At 45.3% G+C, this 26,053-nt stretch overlaps 1 protein-coding gene across 19 annotated transcripts in view; it reads left to right on the top strand.

The window, feature by feature from the left end:
• The window catches only part of SORBS1 (sorbin and SH3 domain containing 1), a 145,871-nt gene that overhangs the window by 11,539 nt on the left and 108,279 nt on the right, over positions 1 to 26,053 (top strand). For 10 of the 19 annotated variants that reach the window (XM_042909202.1, XM_042909203.1, XM_042909209.1 and 7 more), the window contains exons 2-4: positions 14,428 to 14,482; positions 21,027 to 21,095; positions 23,867 to 23,962. In XM_042909202.1, coding sequence (XP_042765136.1) covers positions 14,428 to 14,482; positions 21,027 to 21,095; positions 23,867 to 23,962 — 220 coding nt within the window. The remainder of the gene's footprint in view (positions 1 to 14,427; positions 14,483 to 21,026; positions 21,096 to 23,866; positions 23,963 to 26,053) is intronic. The other 9 variants (XM_042909213.1, XM_042909212.1, XM_042909211.1 and 6 more) reach the window with 1 other exon arrangement.

Raw genomic sequence — 26,053 nt, 5'->3', positions numbered from 1 at the left:
TAATTTTAAAGACATTTGGGTTTACTATAAATGTTATGAAACCTTAGATTTTAGTTTTCTACTACTGCTTTTTTTTTTTGACGAAAGAGAATGCCACAATGAAATTTTTCAAAGCCATTTAGAATATTTTAGTACTCTCATGACTTACAAACTCATATGATCATAGATGCTTGTCGTCAGGGAGATTAACTTCAGGAAAGCACAGCAGGACCCCAAACCTAGGAGCTGTCACCTCTATTGCTGACACGGTTGGCTTTCCCCAGTGTGTCCTGTTGGACTTCAGGGCTTCTAATATTTGGACATTGTGGTCCTTTCCAGCCCTGACGTATTATGATACTCTGAGAGTCCTTTGGCCACATGAAACCTTCTTAAAGACAGACCGCATTGCATTTCTTCCCCATCCCCTTTTTCTGTGATTGAACTCAATTCCTGACCTTCTTACAGACAGCCAAAGGCACTGCTGTTCTATAACCTGCAAAGTTCTATACAAATGCAGGGTGCTGGGTGGAGCTACCTCAAGTTTTGTGTGTTCTCTGTCCAAGGCAGAAAGCCTTCATTGCTGGCAGTGCCCCTGCCTCCTTCCAGCAGAATCCCGGTAAACTGTTGTTATAGTAAAACAGTGACTAACTCGAGCCTTTTATTAACCAGCATTTCCACCCACCTACTACTATGCTCATTTTTGGAGTTAGAACGAGACAAATGGGAAATAAACCAATTATATCAACACGTGATCATTTATTGAATTCTTACCGTGTGCAGGCACTGCTACATGGGCGATGCTTGGTCCCATTAATCCTTACGGCAGCAGGGAAATTAGTGCTATTATTAATCCAGGGGGAAACTGAGTTTCAAAGCGGTAGGATCACTGCCTCAACACCTGGAACTATTTGCTGATAGAGCTCAATGTGAAGCATTTAATATTCTCTTAATCAGGCTCCTTAATCTAGATCTCAGGATCATCACATTAACTATAATTGAATACGTAGTTCTCTTCTTCCAACATTTTTTGTCATATTTACATGAGTGGTGAATTGTGAAGACAGGGTCATTTTATGTCGAGAACTATTCTCTTTAACATTAGTTTGAAAATGATCCCTCATTTGTCATGTTTTAGTCTATGGTAGTGGTTGTTAATTGTAATGTCTCCAGTTAGTAAGCTTTGTGAGTAATAAAGGATTTTTGACACCTTTTGTTTTCTGGTAATTTCATGTCAGCCACCAAGGCAAATGGGCAAAAAATAAGACTAGCCGTGGGCAAAAGTGGCAGAGTGAGATTTGAGGAGTAAGCTCCAAAAATCAGATTCTCTCTGAGCAGCACTTTTTGCAGCAAATAAGCAAGATAAGACAAATGTAGAAATTGTCAGCTGTGGTTGCTGTAATCAACGCTTTTGTGGAGCTTTTCACAGCCAAATGGGCAAAACAAGTTTGCTGGGAGCTGCTTTCCTGGGCAGAGAGGGTATATATGGTTGAGGGAAATTGGAGGAGGAAGTCACAAAAAGCAGTAGATGTCCATGCATTCTCCGTTGGCCTGGCCTCAGCTCATGTACTCTCCCTGCACCAGTGTCCCCAGCCCCCCTAGTTCATCCTGTGTGCCTCAGTCAGATTGATTTTTGGATTAGGAAATGTCTAAAGAACTCACCTTGGGTTCTGTGGTCTGATAGAGGCAAGTACAGATGCCTTTCCTGGATTCAAGGCCAGTTGGTGACCATGTACACCATCTACCCAATGTTATTTCCATATGCTCTTCAGTAAAAGTCCTTCCCATCAACTGGATTGGACTTGGGTCTATTCTGTGTATATGCTGTGCTGTGGACTAAATACCACCTTTGTGGAACCCACCTCAGAAACCCCAGCTTAGGCACTTTGTGAGAGCAGCTCGTGACTAGCAAAGGACACAGAAGACAATAAATTTTACGTGGAGTCAAGTGATACCCAGTAACATAACATCCATGAGAATGAACTGTGCTGTGAAAGAGTACACCAGTTACTTTGCTTCTCATGGGGAGCTGAGTTAGAAGAGGGGATTGTATGGTTGGGGAAAGACAGACCATGTGACTTAGGAGGGACAGGAAGTTGGTACAGTCCCCTCTTAAGAGGGGAGCGGAGACTGTTTTGTTAGCCCGAAGACTCCAGCCTCCCTATCGTTGGACACCTACTCAGAGAAACCAGCTGCGGAGAAAGTGGGCAGGAACCTTCCTGTCAAATGCTATTGATGATGATGATGAGAGCAGCTGACATTTATGGAGCACCTTCTAGTCCTGTGTTAGGCATTTGAAGTGCTCGCTTTCTGCATTTAATGCTCAGTGTAACACTCTGAGACCGCTGGCTGCTGGTATTCCCATTTTACAGATGAGGACACTGAGGCTTGGCAGGGTTAACTGACCGCATATCATGCCTCTGATAAGTGGCCGAGCAGTAACTGAAATCCAAGTTATTTTTGCTTTAGAGTTCCTCTACACATTTTTTTAAGGGGTGTGTGAGTAACAGGGTGATGGTGGATGTCATTGATTCGTAAAGGCTACTAGAACATGCTGTGTGTAATTCTATTCAGTTTAGTCTCCTCCGATGAACACTTTCTTTTTTAAAAATTTTTTTTTTCAACGTTTTTTATTTATTTTTGGGACAGAGAGAGGCAGAGCATGAACGGGGGAGGGGCAGAGAGAGAGGGAGACACAGAATCGGAAACAGGCTCCAGGCTCCGAGCCGTCAGCCCAGAGCCTGACGCGGGGCTCGAACTCACGGACCGCGAGATCGTGACCTGGCTGAAGTCGGACGCTCAACCGACTGCGCCACCCAGGCGCCCCCGATGAACACTTTCTGTAGAGAAGTCATTATCCTAAGAACTGCAGTGTATTTTGCACATTCAGAAAAGGGTGCTTTGGTCAGCACATCCTGGTCTTTCCCACTAAGTCCTGAAGTTCTCTTAGCTGGCATAGTCTTACACTGGAGGGTGATTTGTAGATGCTTTTCCGTGCTGTCTTTAGTGATCATCAAGGTTTCAAAGCTCTTCGTCTTCTCCCTCCAAGTAGGATGTAAGGTCTTGGAGGCAGGCACCATCTCTTGTTTTGGCTGATAAGCTGATTAAAAATGTTCCTTGAGATTATCATCTCTCTTTTTTAGGTCTGTATATTCTCTGAATAGCCTACATGTAGTAATATCTTTCTTCAGGCAGGGACTGTGTCATGCCTCTTTGAGGCCACATTGTGGAATGGAAAGAGCCCAGACTTGGGAGCCAGCACCAGGATCTGTATTCAGCTTTCTTAGTGCTTCTGCAAGACTTTTTAACAAGTCTTCTAACTCGCATTGAGCCTGAGTTTCTCCTTTCTCCGTGTGGGTATAGAAACCTTACAAGGTGTTCTCAAAATGAGAAATGACACATGCAAAGTTGCTGGTTCATCTGTCTGAAGCATGAGCACAGGCTCTTGTCTAGAATGCATGCACAGTAAATGGGTCTAGATCATCATGACTTGGTTCCTTGAGACCTGACTTCTAAGAGAGCAACCGTGAAGTGTCTTAAAAAACATGATGCCTTTGTCGAAAGTGTCCTTCATTGCCCGACTTTGCATAGGAAGACAGATCTAGAGATGGATTTCTTGGTTCTTAGATGCTCCTCTAGTTCGTAAAGCTTAACGTTTTGTACAGGTGAGTATTGGTACAGGTAATATCAGCTTCGTGATGAGATATACAGTGACCCTATTCATCAGTCTGTTAAAACAATAAAGAAAGAGTAACAGGACTAGACAGCACCTTCTTTGCTAGAACCATTTTTCCTTTTATAACACAATTTACGATGTTTCATATTTATTTTTAAATTTAATTAGAAACACCTTATGAAATTAGATATTATTAATTTCCTTGGATAGGTGAGTAAACTGAGACTGAGCAAACTAAGGCACTTCCCAGTTTGCGCAACCCTGGCAGTTTGGATTCAAACCCTGTTCTTCTCACCCTGGATTTTTGTTGTTTTCTGCAGACACTAAGCACATGTAGCAACTGTTAGCATGGTTTCTTTTTCTGCATGAATTTAATTTTTATCTATATGTGTCTTTGTAGTTGATGTGGGCTTCTTAGAGACAGCATACAGTTGAGTCTTGTTTTTTTATCCACTCTGACAATCTGTCTTTTAATTGGTGCATGTAGACCATTTGCATTCAAAGTGATGATTGATATAGTTGGGTATACATAGGGCAGCTGAAGTCATAAATGTGTGTATATATACATGCATAAATATAAAATTTCTATTTATATAAAATATATACTAGATGCCAACCTGTTTCCAAGTAGTCTGGTATGAGAGTTGTCATGGATTTTTAAAAAAAATATTGAATGTTTGCTATGATTTTGCTACTATATTTTAGTGATGTCAGCTTAGTTTGAAGAAAACCCATTTCAGAAATTTGCACTATGTTCTCGAATGCTTGGATGCAGCTTTTATACCTGATATATTGAAAAATTGCCTAAAACCAGCACAAAATGAGATTATGAGAATAGAGAAAAAGTAGCTAATATATAATTCACTGATTATTTAGTGACTAATGGAAGTTGGGGGTCTCATGTTTATTACTGGTAGGGACCCAGGGTCTGATGAAGTCCTTGGCCTCCAAGACCTGAGTTAAAGGATCATTGATTTTGGGTCTATATGTGTTCCACCTCAGTTATTAAGCAGATACCACTAAGAAGAGAGATTTTCTCAGAAGAAATAATGTTTTCAGTGTTCCATATTGGCTCTTTGCTGGCTAATATACATTCAGTAAAAATTTCAAAACTCCTTAAGGAAAACAAGCAATTCCTGAATAAGCCAGTATTATGAATTGAAGTATTTAAGTTATGTATTTGCAAAAGACCCAGCGTCTTTTTACTGAATGGAACTTCTGTTCCCTCATTCCTGAGCGTGGTATGGGCCTGTGCTGTAGACGTCTGTGATAGATGATGTGGTGAATAGCCTTAGGAGTTTTGTGGTTCAAAAGCCAAGATGAGAGGGAACTATGGATTGTCTATAAGACTGGACACCTCTCCTGCCAATATCAAACCCACGCTTCTTTCCCATTCTCAGGCTCCAATTGACCCCTTTTTTAGAATTTTTTTTTTTTTCAGCCACACTTAGTAACTTCTTAGTTACTAAGACTAGACCACTAGACTCTGGCCCAACCTTGACTCTTCTGAGAATTCAAAATGCCCTTGTCTATCCTTTCCCTACAAGGAGGCATCATGTAGTGACTGTGGAGACAAAAGGCATCATCTGTCTCCTGGGCTTGCCTTTATTAGTTTGAGGTTATATGTTCACAATGGAAACAGAGCTAAGATGTTTTCCTTTTATCTCATGAATTTGGGAATCTGCCCTGGTTTGAATTATCTAGATTGTCTCAATGGAGGGTTCCAAATGTGCGGGATGCTACAATTAGACACCTTTGTTTTAGTTCTGTAGACACAGCCATATTTGGGAAACACAAATGGGCCAGTTTTGTATTTAAGACTTGTCTTGGTTAACAATGCATGTTTGAGAAACCGTGTGTGCCCAGAGTTGTACATATAAAGAGTTTGAGAAGGAGCTCAGGGCTCTGGAATGCCATGAAGTCGGGTTTGGAGCAAGGAATTGGCAGCGAGCAGGCGTGGGGAGCAGTGGGGTACTGGGTGTGTGTTGTCACCGGGCAGCCCCTGCTGACTATTTTAAGATGAAATGTTTTGGTGCGATTGCTTCTTTAGGAAATCTGGCTGAACATCTTAGTCTTTTTATCGCCCCCCTTGTCCTCATAAGGAACTACACGGGAGTAGTTTGGCTTCATTAAACAAAAGCAATCACTGGAGATTAATGTTGGAATCCCACATTTGGGGCATTCGCTATTAGTCCTGTGGAAGATTGCATCATGTGGGACTGTGTTCAAATAGACAGGGTTGTTAGTGGTGCGTTTTCTAGCTTGTCGCCTAGAACTTTCTGTTGAAAGTTCTGAAGATGACACAATTGCATAACAAATGCTAGGTATGAGCTAAAAAACATTACTTTTTTGTTAAAAAAAGAAATGTCGTATAAACAGTCTGGAAAATAGAAGTGAAATTTAAAAGTTACCTGTAATTCCATGCTACCAAATCATTATTAGAATTTGGGCATGTTTCCTTTCCAATATATGAAATAGGTTTTATTTTTTACATAACTAGAATCACAGATGTCCTACAAACCTACACACTGCTTTCTTCACCTAATCTTGTAAGAAGTGTTTTCCCATGTTGTGTGGTCTACATAACCATTATCTTTGTAACTGTCCAACAGTCCACCCAGAGGGGTGTGTGGCCATGTAATTGGCTTCCTGTTACTGAACACCAGAGAGTGTCCAGGTTCTCACTATTATTAGTAAAGCTGTGGTAAACATCGCTGTGTAGCTTTGTTGTCATTTGGGATTCTTTCTTTGGGCTAGATTCCCCGAAAGCACAAAGGGATTGAGGTGGATAGCTCTGGATGTGTTACGTTCAAAACAGTGATAACCGTTTACAGTGTTACTGGTAGGAAAATGTCAGTGCCTTTGCCTCAGCTGAGTGTTGGTGTTTTTAAATTTGTGGACTAATTTAAGAAGTTAAAAAAAAAAAGACATTATTTGAATCTATTTTTTTTTTAAAGCTAATCAGGTTAAGTGAGCATTTTCTTATAGGTTTGTTTGTTTGCCTTTTTTCTTCTGGGAATTATTTCTTCATGCTTTTTAAATTTTTTTTCCTGGCAGTGAGTATGAGTATACTATAAGATAAGGATATTAACCCTCTCTGTTATGTTTGCTGCAAACCATGCATTTTTAAAAACATAATGTAACATATGATTACAAGTTGTCACCCAAATTCTATTATCTGAAGCTCAAATAATATTGCATTTATAAGACTTGAAACTATTTAGGGGCTGTATTTTGCTTATTGTCAATTTTGTTGGCAGCATCAACTTTTTATGTTTGCTTAAAGGCTCCATTTAAGTATAAAAGGTAAAACGTGATTGCAGATGTATTGCAATCTTTTATAATTAGTCTTCTAGCTCCAAATCTGACCCATCTCTGGGAAAGGCCTGGGATGAGAGTGTGATGATTTTAGTGGGCACTTGGGCGTGGGATTCCTGAATTCTGTGATTATAAATTGGTCTTGTTAAAATGAGTTCCTTATCATCACAACTTTTTGTGGTGATTAAAAACAAAACTAAGGGGCACCTGGGCGGCTCAGTCGGTTAAGCATCCAACTTTGGCTCAGGTCATGATCTCAAGGTTCGTGGGTTCAAACCCCGCATCGGGCTCTATGCTCACAGCTCGGAGCCTGGAGCCTGCTTCGGATTCGGTGGCGCTCTCTCCCTCTCTCTCTCTCAAAAATAAACAGAATAAAATAAAATGAAAACTAAAGCAAAATCCAAACCCTTTCATTTGTGTTGGGCCAGTGCATCTGGCTTTAAAGGTTGAGGAGGTAAGGGAAAGGGTCTTAGTGGTGGGAAGAAACAATGACATGAACGACTTGGAGACTCTTCTTTGGGATTCAGAAGGAGTGACAAATCTGGTACAGTGGAGTTTAGGGTTTATTGAATATATGGAGATGAGCCTGGGAGGCTCATCAGGACCTTGTCTTCATGGCCGTATGGTATATTCAGGAATCTGGACTTAAATTTTTAGACCTGCATTTCCCAAAGTGTAACATCTGAGGTGAGTTGAGAAGTATGTCTTCGAACGTTTGAAGATGTTAGCATTCATTCCTTGATTCTCTCTCCTGTGCAGAAATTATTCCTTTCTGTGGTCCCATAACACTTAGCTCAGATTGCTAGCAGAAGGGTTACCCATCATATTGTATTTCAGTGGGACATGTGTGTCACCCTAAAATTCTGTGGTGGCCTCAAAGACTGCAGCTGTCTGATTCATGCTGGTCTCCTCTGGGCTAAGCACCATCCTGGGTGCATAGCAGGCATGAAAGAAATACTGTTTGAACAGTGTCACCAGGCCAGTTTTAGCCACATTGTTCCTTCCTAGGAAGTTTGCTGTCTTTTTTCTGTTTTCTCTGTACTGCCCAAGCCAGCCCCTCTGAGTTCACAGGAGCTCTGTGGATCATTTTCCCTGTGGGAATTTGACACATAAGAAGTCGTCTTCCCCTGCTAAAGCCACAGTGTGGCACTATATGGGCTGTACAGGGTGGTTCTGAGGCTGATCAGGCCATTGTAATGGTCAAGGAATAAGGAGGTGGAACACAGTGGTGAGTATGAGGATGGAAGCACAGAGGTGGCTGAGGTTATGACTCACGAAGAAGGAGGAATTGATCAGACCAGGCAGCTTGTCAGGTGTGGGGTGGGAAGGGAGTGACAAGGAAAAGAGGAGAAAACAGTGTGTGAGGGACGATGATTCACTCCACCATTAACTGCGTGCTTGCCAGGCACCGTACCAGATGTTGGGGTACAGAGAAGAGGGAGACCCTGCCTTACCAGAAGGTGCTCACTGTCTAGCGGGTTCCATGAATGAGGCCTGATTGGAGGAGCAGACACAGATGGGAAGGCAAAGTGGGGCAAGATGAGTGAAGGACTCAGCCGGCTCTTGCAGCTGGTTATCAGGACTCGGTGTTCAGTGAGTAATGGAGTGCTATTGAAAGGTTCTAATGAGGGAAATGGCACTTCCAGTCTGTGCATCGACTGTGGAGGGCTGATTCTCATCTGGAATTCTGTATCTGTTGCCAAGGGGTCAAAGGCTGAAGATGGCCTGAGGAGGAAGAAGAGGGATAGGGGACTTAGTAGAAGGGGTAAAAAGACAAAGAGAAACTTTATCTGAATCCGTTTTTGCACCCCAGTAAGGATATGGATTAGATTTCTGGTTTAGGAACCTTTGTTTTGTAGCCACAGAACCCAATCATCCCAGGAAAACTCAGGAAATTATAAATGAATGAAATCAGTAAAAGCACAGCCACCATGGTTGGAGTGAAAGGTGGGGAACGGGTGGGTGGGTTACGTGCACTGTGGCATGAACGTCCTTCCAAAACAGGCAAGAAACCAGGGAAATGGGCTAGGTAACCTGGCATGGATCCTTCCAGCTCTCCCATTCCAGATGAAATCCTCAAGGAAAAGAGCATGAAGAAGGAGAGGGATGAGGACCCAGTGCAGGGTCTGCTAGGTCTTTAAACTCCTGGAAGAACTATGGAGGCCCTGTTCTAGAAAGAAGATCCTCATGGGCTGACGTAAACCAATCCACGGTGACACTTAGAAATCAGGACCTGGAAGTTTTATGGGAGGAAGAAGGAGTTAAGTGTTTTAAATTCAGTGGAAAGGTCAGTGAGGCCCCGACCAGTGCAGAAGCCAGTGTTGGGCTTGGCCGTGTGTGCACTGGAAACCTTTCTGAAGGCCATTTCAGATAATTGGTTAGAGCGGAAACCAGTTGGAGAGACTCCAGGAGGAAATGAGAGGATGTGGGGGATGGCCTTTCTGATGTGTTTTCCTATAGTTCCCTCTCCAGAAGCATGGCTCTTTTCACAAAAACTGTGTGTTTGTTGTGTTTTGAGCCCCCAGCTGTGTCATGGGATTCCAGACTGAAGTTAATGTCAGGGTCGAGTTTATCCTATCTTTCTCCCCTTGAAAGGAAGTGTCAGCGACTCAATGTTTATCCTTTGTGGCTTTCTGAAGAACCTTCTGCACCCTCTCCAGCAATGTAGAGTGTGCATTTGAAGAGACATGACCATTAATAGAGATTAAGAAGAGGATGAACTGTCAAAAAAATTGGAGAAATTTGGCTTTGCTGGTGGGTCAGCAAAGTATAAAAAGCAATAAGGCCAAGCATTTATTCTGGGGCTTTGTGAGCTATCACTGTTCTTTTCAAGCCATTGGAAGGAGGTAGCTGCAAATATATCAAATCAAGTCCCAGATGGGGTTTCAAAGCCAGAGTATGGTTTGGTTGGAATGGGGAGCTAGCTTGCTTTTAGGCAGCTACTGTGGATTTAAGGAGGATCCTGGTTATCTTGAAGTGAAGACTCCAAAATTAGGTTCTAAAGGCTGACTAGAGACAAGGACAAAGTTCATGACTGAACGCCATGAGGATGACACAGTGTCTCTCCTATGGAAACTTAAAAGTGTGTGTGTGTGTGTGTGTGTGTGTGTGTGGGTGGGTGTACACATGTCCTTATGTACATATGTGGAGAGAAACAATAGAAGCCAAACACCGTGGGCACAGGAGAAGCTGGAGCACCCTGTGTGAGAGGTCAACCCGAAACTCCTTCTTTTCCCAGAATCTTTGCTGGACCTTGAGTTCATTTTTACAAACTCAATTCTTCCCTTGTTATATATCCCCGAACCATCCATATAAGGAAGGACCTTCTTTCCTTCTCCAATAAACAAGCCATATTTAGTTATTGGATCCTATTTGAGCTGGAAGCATGAGTATAATTTTTGCTTTTTAGTAATTATTCACTCTGTGTCATCAAGACTTATCTCAGAATTACAGGGTCATGGAATTAGGGAGGGACTATGCGGAACCATTAATTATCCAGTTGTATTCTTAACAAGTCTGGCTACTTCACATCTTGTTCTTCTGTTGGAATGTCTGTGTTGATGCTGTGGCCCTTTAACCAAGTACTGTAGGTCCTGACTGCCTAAGGCATGGAATGGCCACTTGACCTTCGCTGGCCCACCCAAGCTGTGACACTGTGTAGGTTCCTGCAACTCATAGTGGGATAGCTGTCCGCCGGCAGCTGTATGTTTTTGTCACTAGGTGGCACTGTTCATCTTTTTGGCTTTTACCCAAAGGTGCCTGCTTCTTTTGGAGGGGCTTGTGAGAGAAATTCCAAAGACATGGCATCATGTTCTCAACCACATCAAACTCTTTACAGCTTAGTTTTTAAGTAAATATTAAGTGTCAGGGGGTTTTATGTAAAATAAATTCTCACATTCTACATATGATTTTAATAGCTTGCATTATTTCTAAATAAACTGCAGGGACTAGATTATGACTTTCAAGACTATGACTTTCAGACTCCGTTTGTGCACCTTCCTGGTCACATCCTCACCACCCTGACTCAGAGCTGTTCAGGTTGTAGAGACAAAACCCTTTACTGAGCCACATGGGATTCAGATCCAGTTGGCCTTACTTCAGGGGAGAGGAATGAAGATCCTCCTCTCAGAATGAAACCTTGGGACCCGCCCCCCCCTTCTTGTTCCGGTCAAGATTCTCAGGTTGCAGATGACCAGAAACTGCCTCTGGCTAACTCCAACTGAAGAGGGGGTTTGTTGGTAAGATCTTGGGTCGTTCAGATTTGTGGAAGCTGGAGAACTGCGCCCAGAACAGGGGCAGGAATTCAAGGAGGCTGAGTCGGATGGAATGAGAGCTGAAATCAGGCCCTGACACGGTCTGGATTGGATGTCGCTACAGTCGCTGCCGCCACTGATGAGGACTGGACACTGGGTGCCCTCCTTGGCACAGCTGCCACTGCCACCCTTGCTGCAGATTTTATTTTACTTTACGTTACCCCCTCCATGTGTCACCTGCTGCAGATTCAGTCACCAAATGAGAGCCTGCAACAGAATCTCCTACCCAAAAAGTCTGTGTCCGGAGCCGCTGCTCACCTGGGCGTGGTCGTTGTCACCTATCACTGTCATTCCAGTTCTTAAAATGTTCAAATAGTGTCCTGCCACTCTGGGCCCATTCTCCTTCCATCTTACAGTTCCAACCACTAAATGGTTAACCTCTGGCATGGGGTTGGGGCGCAGCTCCCAGAGAGTGCTAAAGTGGTATCTTCTGTGGTTGCTGGGCACTTGTGGCAAAATGATGGTATTTGGGATATTTTTCCTGACCGTATGTACTTTAGATCAGTTTGTAAGCAAGTGTGGGGCTGACACTTAGAAATTACTAGTATCTGTATTGAAAAGTATTAAGTGTGCAAAGGGCTACCTGCGTATGACAGTGATTTTCATCATGTGTGAGTTGCGGCATCTTTTTTGCTTGATTCAGAAGACCTCTCCATTCATCTCTTTCCCAGCCCGAGAATGCTGTTGTGCCATGTACTTATTTTTAAATTAAGATGAATTAAACTAAACTATACAGAGGGAATCGGTGCGTGAATTATGGACGGTGATTGCAAAAAAATATGATATAGCCATTAAATAATGGATATGATAACTGTGTAAAAATCAAGAGAAATGTTCAGGAAATCTTTAGTTTAAAAATTAAAACACAAAGCCGCCAGACATTAAGTTTACAACTACAAAAATGCTACTTGTTGAAGATAAAGGTTAGGAAGGACTATAAAGAAAGAAAATACATTTGATTAAGGTAGCTTCATGGCTGAATCAAAAACATGTCTTCGGGGCGCCTGGGTGGCTCAGTCGGTTGAGCGGCCAACTTCGGCTCGGGTCATGATCTCACAGTCCGTGAGTTCGAGCCCCACGTCGGGCTCTGTGCTGACAGCTCAGAGCCTGGAGCCTGTTTCGGATTCTGTGTCTCCCTCTCTCTGACCCTCCCCTGTTCATGCTCTGTCTCTCTCTGTCTCAAAAATAAATAAACGTTAAAAAAATTTAAAAAAAAAAACAAAAAACAAAACATGTCTTCAATCACTTTAAAAGTTGAACAAAACCTTTATGAAATTATTAAAGTTATTTTATAAATAAAAATGTTTGGGTGCCATGATGACAGCCTTTTTGGTCTTGGGAGGCAAACTGGGGTATCCTAAAACCGGGCTTGGACACCACTGGGGTGTACAGAACACAAAAGGTTGTGTTCCTTAACTGAAAGAGCAAATGTTTCCACAGGTGGGGGGGAGGGGCGGCTGTTGAAGGTCACAGATAGTCTCAGGCGTATTTGACAGTGTCAGAGACAAGCTATCGCTGATTCGGGGCCGCAGAGGACTTAGAATGATTTCCTTTTTGCCCCTAGCATCCTACTCAGCTCCAAGGACAGTAAGCAAGGCAGCGGCCCAAGGCAGCGGTCCGTGTGTTACAAAGGAAACTAACACAGGTCTCCTTGTGCAGACCCTCAGACCATACGGTGGCCTTCTTATTACAGGGGTCATGAACTAGAGAGTTGATGTCCTCTCCCTCATTGCTTCTCAATTTTAAAGTGCAAAGAGACCAGCTGGGGATCTTGTTAAAATGCAGATTCTGATTCAGTTGGTGTAGGGTCAAGCCTGAGTTTCTGCATTTTTAATAAGCTCCCAGCTGATGCCAGAACCGCTGGTCTGTGGACCACACTTTAAATAGCAAGGTTCCGTATATCCTGAAGGCTTGCTTTTCAGATTTCTTTCCAATATGTTCAGCTAGACCTTTTTATTCAAAATGTGTGCTTTGAAAAGTATAGAATGTTGTTGAGAGATGAAAGACCTGCACAAAGGGACGGAGAGTCTATTCTCATGAATTGAAAAATCCAGTTTTGTTAAAATGTTAATTTTCCTTCAGCTGTATAGATTCAACATGATCCCAATCAAAAGGCCAGCACCGTTTCTATTTTGTTTTGTTTTTGGTAGAAATCGGTAAGATTCTAAACTGTGTGAAAATGTGAAGGATCTAGAAGGGCCAAAAATGATTTTGAGAAAAAATGAATTTGGAAGACTGACACTACCTGATTTCAAGACTTAGGCTAAAGCTAGGGCAGTCAGATAATTAGTTATGGGTTAAAGTCAGACCAGTGGAACAGAAGAAAGTCCAGAAATAGACCCCCACATACGTGACTAATTCCCAAATTGTGGTATGCTAAGTGAGAGAAGCCAGCTGCAAAAGATTACATACACTATGATGCCATGTGTAAAATGTTCTAGAAAAAAGGGTTAAACTATAGTGATAGAAAGCAGATCAGTGGTTACTGAAGACTTGGGAGGAGACCATAGTGAGTGAGTAAGTAGAATGCATTCCCACCTTGGGGCCCAGAGTGCACAACCTTCAGGTCAGTCTGTTTAGGTTCCACCACCAATCTGTGCCCCTCTCTGTACTCCGGTCTCCTCATCTGTGCAAACTAATACAGTGTCAGTGCTTACCTTGTAGGGTCATTGGGAAGATCAAATGAATATATTTGATGCATCAAGAACATTTCCTTGTTCATAATAAGCTACGTATATATAGCTTATTATATATACGTGGCTTATTATTCTTTGATAATCAGTTTTTGTTGTGATCTTACCTCTTTCTCACAAAATTTGGTTCTTTCCTTCACCCTCTCCTTGATCCATGTGCATTCATGGAACTTGGGGTTTTTAATAGAATCTTAGAACTGGAAGAGGTCTTGGATAGTATATTAACAAAGTACGGGTGACAAAATGGAGGCCAAGGAGGTTGAGTGACGTGCCCAACGTCATGTTCCCACGTAGCCAACCAAGAACTAAAGGCATGGCCAGGAGACTCCTCGTTCTGCTCTGTTTTATCAAGGATTATGTATGGTGTTTGCATTCTTAATGTAAACCATTGGGACTTCTTGGGAACCCACCATTCCTCAATTCTGTTGTGTTGGTGTTTGTTTTTCTGCAGAGCAGTTCAGAGCCCCAGTTGCAGAAGACTTGTCCTGTTACCACCATGAGCTCTGGTAAGTCACTTTAAATCCTGTCTTTCTCTTCTGAACAAATCTACAAAACTGGGTGGTTTACCCAGATTTCCCATCTACTCTTAAGGCCCCAAATGCATTTCATTTTTTATTTTTTGAGACCTGGGTAAGCGTCAAAGCTTTGTCGTAAGTCGTCATTGCTACCATCACCTTCGTTATTAATGATTTAATGAGCACTTGTTATGTCTTAAGAACTATGATCTACATTTCACATGCGCTATGTCCTAATTTTTATATATTTCTAATTTTTAAACAACTTTATTGAGATACAATTGGCATAAAATGAACTGCAGATATTTCGAGTGTACAACTTGATAAATGTTGACATATGTGTACACGTCAGTGGCATTATTTAATCCCAGTGACTACAGCAAAAGTAAACAGATTGACCATAACTGCTCCAAGGAGTGAGCTGTTCTAACGTTTTCTTCATCGAGGCTGGAACAGCAGTTTGCTTACGTTTTTGCTATGCCTTTGGTAGTAACAATCAAGACCTAAGGAAATGAACAGTTTTTAGTATTTTTATTATTTATTTATGAGAGAGGGAGAGTGCACATGGGGGCACAGGGGAGGGGTGGAGGTGGGGAGAGAGAGAGAGAAAGAGAGAGAGGGAGAGAAAGAATGAGAACGAGAATCTTAAGCAGGCTCCACGCCCAGCATCGGACACAGGGCTCCATCTCATGACTATGAGATCATGACCTGATCTGAAATCAAGAGTTGGACGCTTAACCTACTGAGCCACCCAGGCGCCAGCCTGAGTTTTGAGTATTTTTAGTTTAGAGCGGGGATAGAAAGCACGGGCAAGGGAAGACAGAGAAGGGAACAGGTCCCCGCTCGTTGTATAGCCAAGTACTGTCAGCTTTCCAGCCCAGAATTCAGGGCAGAGAAGTTTCCATTTGGAGACTAAGGCCCACCTTGGCTTCTGAGCATGCCCTACAGCCTCCTGAGACCTGTAGGCTGAGGGGGAGTTGGGCAGATGACCAAGTTGTAGCTCATTCAAAAAGGTCTCCTGGGGGTGCCTGGGTGGCTCAGTCGGTTAAGCATCCAACTCTTGATTTCTGCTCAGGTCATGATCTCACGGTTCATGAGTTTGAGCCCCGAGTCGGTCTCTGTGCTGACAGCACAGAACTGGTTTGGGATTTTCTCTCTCTGCCCCTCCCCCGTTCGCCTGTGCGCATGTGTTCTCTCTCTCAAAATAAATAAATCTTTAAAAGAAAAAAGGTCTCCTAATTCTGCATTCTCTCTGGAGTATTAATCTAATCTCTGTCCATTAAAAACAAGCCTTTCTCGGGAGCCTGGGTAGCTCAGTCAGTTGAGTGTCCCAACTTTGGCTCAGTTCATGATCTCATAGTTAGTGGGTTCGAGCCCTGTGCCGGGCTCTGTGCTGACAGCTCAGAACCTGGAGCCTGCTTCAGGTTCCGTGTCTCCCTCTCCCCGCCACCCCCCACTCCCTGCACTCTGTCTCTCTCTCTCTCTAAAATAAATACACATGAAGAAAAAAAAAATAAAAAGCCTTTCCATTTATTGACACACAGTGCCCTGTTAGCCAAATCCTAAATTGTGCAGGACAGCATGTGCTTAGGACAGAGGATGGCTCCAGGTGGAACAGTGCAGGGCCTCAACTTGGCTTCCTCACACACCAACTGTCTGGCCTCTGGCCCGTGGGGGCCATCTCAGCATTCTCCTCTGTGAAATGGACATCATGAAAGCACCGGCCCGCCCGGACTTTGTGAGGATGAAGTGAGGCAGTGCTTCTCAAGTACTGTGCCCGCGGCATCACCAGGGTTGGGTCCTCCGTTGTCGGTTCAGCTCACGTGTCCTCCTTGAGAGGAGGGGAACTCGACTTGTCTCTGATTCCCTGAGCGCTTTTGCTGCACATGCCGATGCCACACACTTTCTTTTTCCCTCCACGTGGACTTGGGTACCTCCAGGAGCTCCTGCTTTGTAACTCATTTTTTTTCTTTTTGTTTGCTTGGCTTTTTGGTTTTGCTGTCATTTAAAACAGGCCAGGGCTTTTATTTTTTATGTATTTTTTACTTTTCTTTCTTTCTTTTTTTTTTTTTAACTTTTGCCCTAAAATTTCTGGCTCTACCAGAGTTCGCCTAAGCTGGCATTGCCACTCCTGGCACGCTTAACGGTAGAAGGAGGAAGAAGGGAGGGGCCCGGCAGGAAGGTGAGGGTGAGGATGGGCCTGCGGGACTGGACTTCTCCCAGGTTCGCCGTCAGGCGTGGTGCGAGAAGGTATTTCATAGAAAGAGTCCAAAAAATCCGGACCTTTTGGCCTGATAATCTCACTCTTGGGAATTTCCATCTTAATTCAGAGGAAACAAAAACATCACCCACACGAAGGTGGGGAGTGAGCAGGTTCCTGATGTGCATTTGTTTGATGGAATATTATGCCAGTATTGAAAGTGATCATTAAGGGCACCTGGGTAGCTCAGTCGGTTAAGCGTCGGGCTTCGGCTCTGGTCATGATCTCACTGTTCGTAAGTTCAAGCCCTGCATCTGGGGCTCTGTGCTGACAGCTCAGAGCCTGGAGCCCTCTTCAGAGTCTGTATCTCCCTCTCTCTGATCCTCCCCTGCTCACACTCTCTCTTTCTCTCTCAAAAATAAATAAACATTAAAAAGAAATAGATCATTAGGAAGAAAGCAGCTGTGTAGAAAACATTAGTTTTAACCTTTGGTGGAAAGAGAAGCATGAAAATGATGGCACTTTTTTAAAAAATATTTTTATTTAGTTTACATCCAAGTTAGCATATAGTGCGCCAATGATTTCGGGAGTAGATTCCTTAGTGCCCCTTACCCATTTAGCCCATCCCGCCTCCCACAACCCCTCCAGGGGTTGTTCTCCCTGGAGAACCCTCCGTTTGTTCTCCAAATTTATGAGTCTCTTCTGTTTTGTCCCCCTCCCTGTTTTTATATGATTTTTGCTTCCCTTCCCTTATGTCATCTGTTTTGTCTTTTAAAGTCCTCATATGAGTGAAGTCATATGATATTTGTCTTTCTCTAATTTCACTTAGCAAAATACCCTCCAGTTCCATCCATGTAGTTGCAAATGGCAAGATATCATTCTTTTTGATTGCCGAGTAATACTCCATTGTATATATATGCCATATCTTCTTTATCCATTCAGTAATGCATTCTTTTTATTCCGAGTTTGGAGGGGGCTGCCAGTCACTGAGGGAAGTGCTTTGCTCGTGTTATCTCCTTGCATCCTCCTGGCAAACTCACAAACGTGAGCATGAGGTACCAGTCCCATTCTGTAGATGGGGAAACTGAGACCCTGAGAGATTCATGATTTACCTGTGATAACCGGCTAGTGTGTAGTGTGAAGTTTAGGCAAACCCAGGCTGTGGGCACCAACACACGATGTCGCAGAGGTCTGAATCTGAGGCGATGGAACTGTTTTGCATATTCTCTTCAAGTCTAGCTATATTTAATGAAAAGAAAGAAAGGAAAGGAAATATGTGGGGCTGGGCCTGGTGGCAGCTCAGAGGCTGCCCCAGTGCTAGCGTAGGGAGGCCTGAAGCAAGGCCTACGGCCCCAGAAAGGAGACAGTGAAGACGAACTGGGGCAGGTGCATGGGGAAGGGAGAGTTACAGAAAGAACAAGTGGGGTAATGCAGCTTCGGTTTCTGGCCTTCTTGCCAATGCCCTCCTTCCACCCATCCCTGAAATGTAGGTGCGAGGGAGATAATGGCATCCGGGAGAATTAGCCTTCATCTGTAGGTGGACAGGGCAGTGAGCAGGACAGAACCTATGGGCCAGAGTCAGGAGGTCTAGGCTGCCGGCGGGGAGGGGTGGTGGCCCTGCTTGGGTCTGGATCCAGGAGCATCCAGGCTGGCCTGTCAGTGAGGCTGATTGTTGAGAGCCTAGGTAGGTGACCCAGTCTCAGCCAGATGAGCTACTGGGATTTGGGGCAGGGCTTCAGGCCCAGCATTTGGGGAAATAGCATATAAGCTATTTCATATAGAATATATTTAGTTTATAGAATATGTAGGAGACATTTTTTATTTTAAAAAATCAAAAATGTTTATCCCTGCTGGGGTCAAGAAGATGCCCTGTGGGATGGAGCAGACCCGAATTCAAACCGCAGCTTAGTGATCTTGGGCAGGCCTGGCATCCTCTGTGGACTTCAAATTTCTTACCTATAAGATAGGAGTCCCTAACTCCTAGCTCCAAGGGACTGGGTCTGAAGTATAAAAATGAGATGCTAATTGTGGAATGCTTAGCGTGGAACCTCAGATCCAAGCAAATAGATATTTAAAAAGCCATAGCTGGGGCGCCTGGGTGGCTCAGTTGGTTAAACGTCTGACTTCGGCTCAGGTCATGATCTCGCAGTTCATGAGTTTGAGCCCCACATCAGGCTCTCTGCTGTCGGTGCAGAGCCCGCTTTGGACCCTCTGTGTCCGTTCTCTGCCTCTTGCTTATGTGCATTCTCTCCCTCCCTCCCTCCCTCCCTCTCTCTCTCTCTCTCTCTCTCTCAGAAATATTAAAGGAACACCTGGGTGGCCCAGTCGGTTAAGTGTCTGACTCTTGGTTTTGGCTCAGGTCATGATCTCACGGTTTCTTGGGTTTGGGCCCCACATCGGGCTCTGCACTGACAATACAGACCCTGCTTGGGATTCTCTCTCCCTGTCTCTCTGCCCATTCCCCACTCGTGCTGTCTCTGTCTCTCTCAAAATAAATAAATAAACTTTAAAAATATATTCAAAAATAAATAAAAAGCCATAGCTGTTATGATTCTATTTGTGGCTTGGTGGCTCCTTTGCTGTCGGGGGGCAGGGGTGGGGTCACTCCAAGCGCGCTGGTCACAGGTCTCAGGGTGGCGGGTTCTGTCTGCCCACCTGCTTGCCTTCTTGGGCCTGCCTCTGTCAATTCAGGAAGGGGGGACTTGGTCGGGGCTTAGGCTGCCGGTGGGTAGCTGGGGTCTCTCAGTGCCTCCAGCTGGGCAGAACTCAGAAACGTCTTAGCTGACCTAGAGGAAGTGACGTTTGAGGTGAGCCTCAAGGATGCACGGGATTTCCCCAAGGTAAGGAAAGAGGAGGAGGCATTCCTGGCATGGGCCTTGCCGGTCTGGAAGTATCTGACATGCTGGTGGTGGGAGGTGCGGGGGGGTGGGGGGGATGTTGTGAGGAGACGGGGGTGGCAGGCAGCTGAGGAGGGAAATGCAGCAGGGAAAGGCTGGGACCAGTGGCTGGAGAGCCCAGAATCCAAGCTGAGCTGCCCAGGCTTTGTCCCTTGAGGTAGCTGCTGGCCACTGTGGCTTGTGTGTTTGCTTGCTTTTAATTATCAGAAAGGTCAGTTAATTTAAATATAATCAGGTAGGCCAAGGTACACGTCATCCAACTTACTAAAAAATTAGGTTCTTAACAATCATTTGTGCATTTGGGGGAATTTGGAATACATTTTTTTTCCTCATGGAAATAATTGAAATGAATGAATTCCCAGACTAAATCCCAATATTTTCATTTTCAAAACAGAGGTGAAATACCCACTACTTACAGTAGAGGGGTTTAAGAAGATACTATTGCATTGAGCCATTTTGCTTTCATCTGTCCTGCACCCTGAGGCTCTTTAACCTGGAAAGGGCCATGGTTAGATCAGGAGCTAGACGGTTCTCTCCAGACGTAGATTGGCAGTGGGCATAGAGAAGGGACAGAATGGAGGTGGGGCGTGGGGAGGCGGTGGTTGGGGAACCGTGTCATCTCTGGGACAGAAACCCAAGAGCCTCAATGGGGGATAGTGGGCAGGTGAGGAGGGGCAGTGTCCAGAGACATTGCAGGGGAGGGATAGCATGCCTTTGTGACCGGGGATGTGGGTGTGAGGTGAAGGAAGGTGTCAAAGAACCTGAGGTCTCTGTCTGCTGACAGCTCTCACTCTGGATGCCCAGGGATGTGTTTGAGCTAGCCTTCGAGTCAGCTTGCCAGTGAGCAGCTAAGCTTTTGTCATTCAGGAGATACCATTTTGAGGGAATTAAGCAGATTTTTATTTTATTTTATTTTATTTTATTTTATTTTATTTTATTTTATTTTATTTATTTTATTTTTTAAATTTTATTTTATTTTATTTTATTTTACTTTTTTTAAATTTATTTATTTTTGAGAGAGACAGAGCAAGTGGGGGAGGGGCAGAGAGCGAGGGAGAGAGAATCCCCAGCATGCTCTGCGCTGTCAGCACAGAACCCTATATGGGACTCAAACTCACAAACCATGAGGTCATGACCTGAGCTGAAACCAAGAGTCGGACTCTTAAATGACTGAGCCACTCAGGTCCCCCAGGCAGATTTTTTTTTTTTCTAATGGCAGGAGAGTTTGTTATCTACCACATACTTCCCATCCCCAAACAGCTTTTGTGTTCTGTCCTGGTTCAAGCCACACCACATGCTCAGAGTTCTCCCGTGGTGCCCAAGGGGGCCCTCCTCAGGCCCCGAGAAAGCCTGCCTGTCCCAGCATGTCACATCAGCAGGACTCAATAAATGTTGGGGGCACATAATCCCAAGCCTGTGTTCTTTGTGTCTCTTTCAGAATGTGATGTTGGTGTTTCTAAAGCCGTGGTGAACGGGTTGGCGCCAGGCAGCAATGGGCAGGACAAAGGTAAGGTCTTGAGGGGAAGCCCGGCTGGTACCACAAAGCAGTTCTACGTGGAGCAGAGTATGTTGGGCCTGGGCCACTGGCCTGCCATGAGCAGTCACTGGTCGAATCGGGTCATGAACTGGAGACCTGTTTCTCATGCCAACTTTGAGCATGTTCTTGCATCTCATGGGTGCAAGGTCGCTCTTTTCCACTGTGAGGTGACGTGTTAAAACCTGTCCCCCACTCATAAGATGTGAGTAACAACAGGTCAAGTACACCGACTGAGGCCTGTGTCATGCCTGGTGTGAATGGCATTTATCGGCCTGAAGTCTCTCTCGCCCAGCATTTTACCTTCACCTACGGTAAATAGTGACACGCTCACAGTCCTGACCCTGAGGCAAGACCCTCTAATGCTGAAATAAGTTATTTCGGTGGCATTAGTTTCCTGTGCATCTTCGATTTTCAGGTTTTAAACATTTTCGGACAAAAGATTTAAGTGTGAAGTGAATTATGGGTAAGATGACCTTTGAGGTCCTGTTTGTCCTGTGGTCTCTCATGGTCAGTGTCTCAACGTGGCTGCCCAAGTAGCTGGGCAGCAAGGCTCCCATGTCACTTCTGCAGTGTGTCGTGAGCAGAGTGGTGAAGTACCTTGCTTCTGCTGCTCACAGACAGACATCTCGGGAGGTCCATCGTCTTTATGGATGTGAGTGCCCTTATCTAGAAAATGAGGGAATTAGATGTTATGCAGTGTTTATTCCTGCTTCAAATTCGGAGTTTTGGTGATTCCAAATCTGTGCTCATCCCAATACATTTTGTGATATCAACGAGAGGGGGCAAAAGTCCTGTCATTGAGCATTCAAGTCAAAATGCACCATCTCTCAAAGAATAATTTCAGAAAGTGACACATTTGGCCTTCGTAATTTCCTTCTGGTTCAGCCAAATATTCCTCTTGAGACCAGGCAAAGTGTAAAGTCAGGAGGAGCAGCCGGGAAGGGAAGGCATAGAGCACAGGAGGAGATGGGGAAGGGGGGGGGGCCAGTTGGTTTGGGGGTCATCTCCTCTGCTGCTCTGTGCTCCTTGCCTCCCTGCTTCCCTCCCCGACCACCCCTCTCTCATGGTGTGGGTCCATGTTCTCAGGGCCTTGGACAATCTTACTAAGTTACGCTTGGGAGCGTTGAGGGGCAGTGCCTGTGGCATGGCTCCAGGGGTGTGTTTAAGCATCCAGTGAGCATGGGGAGGGGTTGGGCCCTGATGCTTAGAAAACTTGTGGGGCCACCAACCCCATCCCCGTGAATTCATCAGTAGAGGAGACTTCAGGGGTGTGGGAGAGGGTGGCAGGTGGATTCCACTCTCAACTCGGTAAGACTCAACCTTCATTTGGAAAGGAGGCAGCAGATGTCACCTGAAGGTGATCATGGCGGCCTGGGGGAACTGAACAGGTCACTGAACCAGGTGCCAGGACATCTAAGCTCCAGCCTCTTCACCTAAAAGCTGGATGACTCTGAGCAGCTCTGAGCCTCTTGCTTTTTCCTCTGAAAATGGTAACAAAAATCCCAGGTGGTCATAAGGAGCAGGCAGTAGGATTGCTGTGAAAGCATCTTAATACAGGTAATATTGCTATTATCTACTTAGTTGTTGAGGGCCGTATGCTATGTGACTGCCTTATGAAGCAGCAGCATGATGGACTGGAAGGTGAACTCTCCAAGGTTGAGGTGCCTACATCCCTCCTGTCCCCCGACAGGCTCACCTGCGTGATACTGATGCACTGGTGACCATCTTGCTTCCCAAACAGCCTCACCCCCAGTTATTACGTAGATCTGGGGCCATAAGACCTCGGAGTGCTGCTCGTTGGGGTGACATTGGTGCCATGACACATGAGCTCCCATCTCTATTTGCTGCCATTAGGGCGAGAGGGTGAGGGGAGGCCCCCCAACAGGCTTATCGTGAGGAGGAAGGTTCGGGGATGTGCCCACCATTGAGACTCCAGAATTTGGGGACACAGGGGGTGCAGGGCAGCCTGCAGATGGAGAAGTATGAGCACCCAGGATATAAGGACACATCCCTGGCCACATCCCAGGCAGCCATCCTAGTTCTCTTACCCACATGCTGGCTGTCAGGATCCTGGGCTGCGTCCGTGGGTGCTTCCCAGAGCCTTGAGCACGCACTGGACACCTGGCAACCTCTTGTCCAGGAAAGGCCGGTTTGAGCAAGACCATCTGCTGCCCAACAGATGGAGGTTCTGATTTGCTCGGGGACAGAGGACCATGGTTGTGAGAGCAGACACAGGACCCCGGAAGTTGTGATGGTGGGGAAGCAGCTGTGGTGTCTGAGAGGACCAGGCAGCTCAGCAGCTTGTTCCCTTCCCTCCTCCGCTCATCTGGGGCCTGAGCCAGAGCTCTCCTCCTCACGGCCCTGCCCCCAGCACAGACACCCCGGCATTATTCTCCCAGGGGCCCCTTGGACGCTGGGTGCTCTCCCTTCCTCTGTGTGCCAGGCCATCTGTGTGTCTGGAAATCTCTTTGTCCAGAGCCTTGGCACATTCCTGCTGTGGCACGAGGCACAGATGAACACTGACCAACTGCGTATGGGTGACGGTGGGAGGGTTCTGCCATATTGGCATGGAACCCTGGAGAGGGAAAGCAGGTTATTTTAAATTACCGCATCTACTGCTCTTCATATTGTTCTTTTCGTGTGGGCGACTTCCTCCTATTGTCCCTGCCCAGTTCCTCAACTGCCTGAGTGTTTCCCAAATGTTCTTTCTGGATACACCATTTACCCTTTTGTGTTTTCAGCAACTGCCGACCCTTTACGTGCACGCTCTATTTCTGCTGTTAAAATAATTCCCGTGAAGACAGTGAAAAGCTCTTCAGGCCTGGTACTCCCTCCAGGTATCTTTTCTTGGGTTGGTTTCTTTCTTTCTTTCTTTCTTTCTTTCTTTCTTTCTTTCTCTCTCTCTCTCTCTCTTTCTTTCTTTCTTTCTTTCTTTCTTTCTTTCTTTCTTTCTTTCTTTCATTAGCTTATCATGCATGTTTTTCCTTTCTTTCCTTCTAACAAAGACTCAAAGGCTTAATCCTTATTCCCTCTCACATCCTTGGCTGGTTTCCTTTCTTCGTGTGTGTGTGTGTGTGTGTGTGTGTGTGTGTGTGTGTGTGTGTGTGGGTGTGTGTGTGGGTGTGTGGGTGTGTGTGTGTGTCTGTGAGCCAGCAAGTCTGGAGAAGAACTGACAGGTGCCTTGCCCCTCCTCTCTTTAGTAGAAGGGTCAGTCCAGAGGCTAATCATTTACTCTTCCCTGGGTCTTTGGTACATGAGGTATGTGATACATGGAGGTACATGAGGCACGTGGCTTTGCAGAGGGGCTTCCAGCTCCCAGTATTTTATTTAAAACTTCAGTCTCCCCGAGAATGAATGTATCCCCAGAAGGAACCTCTGAGTTGGGCTGAACTTGAAGCAGCTGCCTTAGATACCTAACTAGATGCACCCCTGTGAGGCTTGCTGGGCCATTTTCCTCCTCAACCCCCTACTTCACCTCCTCTCCAAGGAGAGGGTGCCCTTCAGCTCTCTGCTCTGGCACGTAGCTTCCTTCCGTGCCAAACGGGACAAGTGAGGCTGAGGTGGCGCTTTATCCCAGTGGGGCTTTCGGGAGTTGGGCAGATCTGGTTATGGACCTGGGAACCTAGGATGGCTGGATTTGTCAGTTTGCTGCTCATCCTTTTTGAAAAGACCATGAATCAGGGGCGCCTGGGTGGCGCAGTCGGTTAAGCGTCCGACTTCAGCCAGGTCACGATCTCGCGGTCCGTGAGTTCGAGCCCCGCGTCAGGCTCTGGGCTGATGGCTCGGAGCCTGGAGCCTGTTTCCGATTCTGTGTCTCCCTCTCTCTCTGCCCCTCCCCCGTTCATGCTCTGTCTCTCTCTGTCCCAAAAATAAATAAAAAAACGTTGAAAAAAAAAATTTTGAAAAGACCATGAATCAGTTTTCCCGGTAGTTTTGCGACATCAGTCACTTATCCTCTTGACAGGGTTAGACAAGTCGCATGCTCCCCAAGGCTGCCGCCTGCTCTGCCATACTTTGTGTTTTTGTGCTTCACTCTCACTGGGAAGAGGTGCTGACGGGGCTCTCTCCTGTCATGCAGTGGTCGTTCATCTGAGCTGTTGGAAAGAGGCTGCTGGACTTGGAAAGAAGGAGGGAAGAGGCTTCTCCCTGCCCTGGCACGGGAATGGGGTGGGGTTGATGTCTGAGCCTACATCCTGCCCATCACCCACCTTCAGCCTTACCATATAATCGCAGTCTTGACAATTTTAGGTCAGAGGTCCAGGCCGTGCTGTGAGCAATTTGAAAAAATGAACTGTGGAATTCAGTTCAGCTCTAGCTGCACAGAAGGAAACACGTGCTTTCTAGCACTGTGTGATTGATCTACGTCAGTTTCTGGCCTCCCCATCACTGGTTTTCCTAGGGATGGACATCTAGATCTTCTGAGGTCTGTTTTAAAATCCTTCTCAGTGGAATTTTGAAAGATCGCCTGGGTCTGCTGTTAGGCCATTGTGAACTGTAGGAGAGGTCGGGACCCAGGGAAGGCTCAGTGGGGGGTGCGGTGAACACTGCTCACTGAAGGATTTAGCGCTTCTTGTCGTTTTCTTTGGTGTGAATTCGTGAAGTTTGGAATGTGAGGCTCTTACCCATGATCTTTCTCCACAGGCAGCATATCCTGTCATCATTTCAAGGGTCTTGACTTGCTGATAGAAGATTTTCTTTTCCTTTTCCTTTTCCTTTTTCTTTTTCTTTTTCCAATGGGGAACTGCAGGGAGCAGTGATTCTCCCCAGAACAACTTGATTCCCAATGTTTCCAGCTTGCTCTTTTATAGGAAGAATGGTCTGGAAGCTTGAGAAATCTCTCATCAGCTCTTGCTTGAATTGTGCCTTACTAATTGGTCAGAAGTCTGCTCACCAGCCCAAGCCTCATCTAATAAAAGGAATTAACCTGC

This window comes from Panthera leo, chromosome D2, assembly GCF_018350215.1.
Source record: "Panthera leo isolate Ple1 chromosome D2, P.leo_Ple1_pat1.1, whole genome shotgun sequence".
Classification (NCBI taxonomy): Eukaryota; Metazoa; Chordata; class Mammalia; order Carnivora; family Felidae; genus Panthera; species Panthera leo.
Note: the sequence above shows the minus strand (reverse complement) of the source record. Positions and strands in the feature narration are given on the sequence as shown.